This window comes from Silurus aristotelis (genome assembly GCF_946808225.1).
Source record: "Silurus aristotelis genome assembly, chromosome: 9".
NCBI classification, from domain to species: Eukaryota; Metazoa; Chordata; class Actinopteri; order Siluriformes; family Siluridae; genus Silurus; species Silurus aristotelis.
The window spans coordinates 8,502,505-8,505,604 of NC_139582.1; the positions used below are offsets into that span (position 1 = coordinate 8,502,505).

The 3,100-nt window shown below is 42.5% G+C and overlaps 1 protein-coding gene across 1 annotated transcript; it reads left to right on the forward strand.

The window, feature by feature from the left end:
• The first annotated feature begins 290 nt into the window (after positions 1–290).
• Positions 291–2,852, forward strand: ddx28 (DEAD (Asp-Glu-Ala-Asp) box polypeptide 28). Its single transcript, XM_083549781.1, has one exon. It carries the CDS (start codon positions 663–665, stop codon positions 2,361–2,363), a length of 1,701 nt encoding a protein of 566 aa, XP_083405907.1. The 5' UTR covers positions 291–662; the 3' UTR covers positions 2,364–2,852.
• Positions 2,853–3,100: the final 248 nt, after the last annotated feature.

Consider the following 3,100-nt stretch of genomic DNA (forward strand, 5'->3'; position numbering starts at 1 on the left):
TCATACTGACAACATGACTAAACATTTTGACGATCTTGTTTGTAAACAATGACAAAAGGACTTCTTATTCTGATATCAATTAAATAAATGCTCCAAAGCAAATGAGACAAAACTGTAATCAATAAATAATTACAAAATATCATTATTATTCTGTGTTTAATAGGATAGCATATTTATATATTAATAAAGATATAAGCTTAAGACATATTAAATTATTTATTTCAGGATATATGCGTTAATTTATAATAATAATAATTAACCTTTCAACTGTCAACTGCGTCTTTTATACGCGCCATGCCCTGACCGTCTGTAGGGACGTATTACGTCATTAAACAGCGACGGCACTCGTGGTTAACTCGGTTAAATCCTAACTGTCTCCTTCCTCCCTATATAAGTGCACTTCATAGGTTACGACGTGATGTCATTTTTGGGCAGAATGAAGGGCACTAGGTGTGGATTTGGATTTTTTTTCTACCGATTCATGTGAATACTGTTTGGTGGATGAGTGGATGGTGAGCGGTGAATAAATATGGCTGTTTACCGCTGAGAACTCGCCTCGCATTGGAGATCAAGTGAATAGTTGAGTGTTAGCTTGCTGGTGTTCTGAAATGTCACGTTAAATCTTCCTTAGCTAGCCGATTTAGTGTGAACGACCTGTCAGAATGCACAGCGTGAAGTCCACGTGCTTTGGCTTGCTCGCTTCCAGGCAGCTGTTCAGCCCAAATACTTTCATTTCCGGTTCTGGCCGTGGTGCGGTTTGTGTGCAGGATTTATTCTGTAGTATTGGTGGACGCAGGACATCGTCGGCGACGTCTGAGCCGGTGATAATCCGCGTCCCGAGGCGCCTGCAGAACCGCTTAGACAGCGTGAAGCAGGTGAAACGCAAAACCCTTGCTCAGGTGGGCACTGTAAAAGCTGGTAGGCTTCTGATCAAGAGCAAAAACCCCACGCTGAATCAGTCTGTCAGTTACACCCTGGGCAAGTTTGAAGAGCCAGTCCTCACGTCAAAGGGATGGAATAATAACAAATCATTCGGGGACTACTTTATCATCAACAGCACCCAGAGTGCTCCTCCGTTCCTCCCTGAGTTGAAAGAGGAGAATAAACAGGATGGAAGTGAACAAAGAAGAACCTTCAGTCATCTCCGTCTTTCCCCAGAGCTGGTTGAGATACTGCAAATTCACAATATCATTCATCCTACGATTGTGCAGTTGCAGACCATACCCAAACTGCTCCGGGGTCACAACATCCTGTGTGCTGCTGAGACAGGCAGCGGGAAAACGCTTGCCTATCTTCTGCCCATTATCCAAAAATTGCATGCGGAGATGCCTCAGATGGAGTACGGGTCAGAACAGAAGACACAAGCGGTGGTTCTCGTGCCTTCGAGAGAGCTGGCTGAGCAGGTGACCTCAGTGGCCAGGACTATGAGCCAACCGTTTGGGTTCAAGGTTAAAGTCGTAGGTGGAGGAAGAGGAGTCGGGAGCATCAAAGCAGCTTTTAGCTATGGTCAGCCTCACGTTCTGGTTGCTACACCTGGCGCTTTGCTCAAGGCGCTCTGGAGACGCTTTTTGGATTTGAGTGCACTGCGGTTTATTGTAATAGATGAGGCGGATACAATGTTTGACTCCAGCTTTGTAGACATGCTCGAGAAGATCCTTCGGCAAACCCAGGTCGCTGCAAACCCCTCAGAGATAACTGGACATCCTCGAAAAGCACAGCTGGTGGTTGTGGGCGCTACTTTCCCTGGAGGGGTTGGCGAGCTCCTGGGTAAAATGACTGACCTGGGGAACCTGCTGACGGTTAAGAGCCGGATGTTGCATTATTTAATGCCACATGTCAAGCAGACCTTCATAAAAGTAAGAGGCACTGAGAAGGTTCTGGAGCTTCACCAAGCCTTGAAGGAGGCAGAGCCTGAACAGAAAGGTGTTTTGGTGTTCTGCAATTCGGCTGCCACGGTCAACTGGCTTGGTTACACACTGGAAGAGATGGGCTTTCGTCATGTACGTCTTCAGGGAGAAATGCCTGCCTCGATGAGGGAAGGAATCTTTCAGAGCTTCCAGAAAGGCCATGTAGATGTTTTGGTTTGTACCGATATTGCTTCCAGAGGACTCGACACGCATAGAGTGGGGTTGGTCATTAATTATGACTTCCCAGAATCCCATACAGACTACATCCACCGAGCAGGCCGTGTAGGCAGGGCAGGTTCCCCAAGTGGCGGACATGTTCTGAGTTTCATCACTCATCCCCGGGATGTGGAGCTTGTGCAGAGCATCGAGACAGCAGCCAGGAGACGAATGTGTTTACCAGGAATGGAGACAGAGATTCAGAAACCAGTCAAAACATTACCCCAGGAAAGCAAATGATCTCAAAATAACTAATTTCTACTGCTTGTTCATTTGATAGGTAAAATGTGTAATATATTGGAGTGCAGATGCACCACTATAATTCTGCTGGGTTATGAGAATAATATACCTCTTGTAAAGTAAATGCATAAAAATGTATTCCAAGATGTAAAAAAAAAAAAAGGCATTGATGGTCTGTTTTGTAACAAGAGGATGGAAAAGATCTTTCTAATGCAGTCTCCAAATCACAGTATACTACATGCTCATTTATTTTAAATGTTAATCGTACATAAAGAAACATCTCAAACACAGCAAATGTTTTGTGGCTAGAAATGTAATTCCTTTGCCTGTAATGTCCCAAAGGGTGTACAAACTTTTGCACATAATTCTATTTAGCAAATGTGATTTGTAATATTTAGATGAATAAGAAATACAGATTTATTTATTTTTTATTTTTATTTTTTATTTTTTTTTATATGAGTTGAATAAAAAAGCAAAATGATTGTGATAGAACAGTGTGGTGTTGCTCATTTACATCTGAAGACATTGAGGTTATTTATAGTGTTACAAGGTTACAGCAGGATACAAGGACCATTTTCCTACCTGTTTGTATTGATCTTTTTCATGAAGTTGTAGAAATTCTTCTCAGCAATGCAATTTAGGTTACTTGGAATTTTTTAATATTAATTTGTATTAGTCATCATTTGCTGCATTATTTTTTTATTTCCTTTTTTTTTTTTTGGGGGGGGATAAAAGGC

Coding starts and splice junctions, on each gene's coding strand:
- ddx28 (XM_083549781.1), top strand. CDS start 663: ATGCACAGCGTGAAGTCCACGTGCTTTGGCTTGCTCGCTTCCAGGCAG.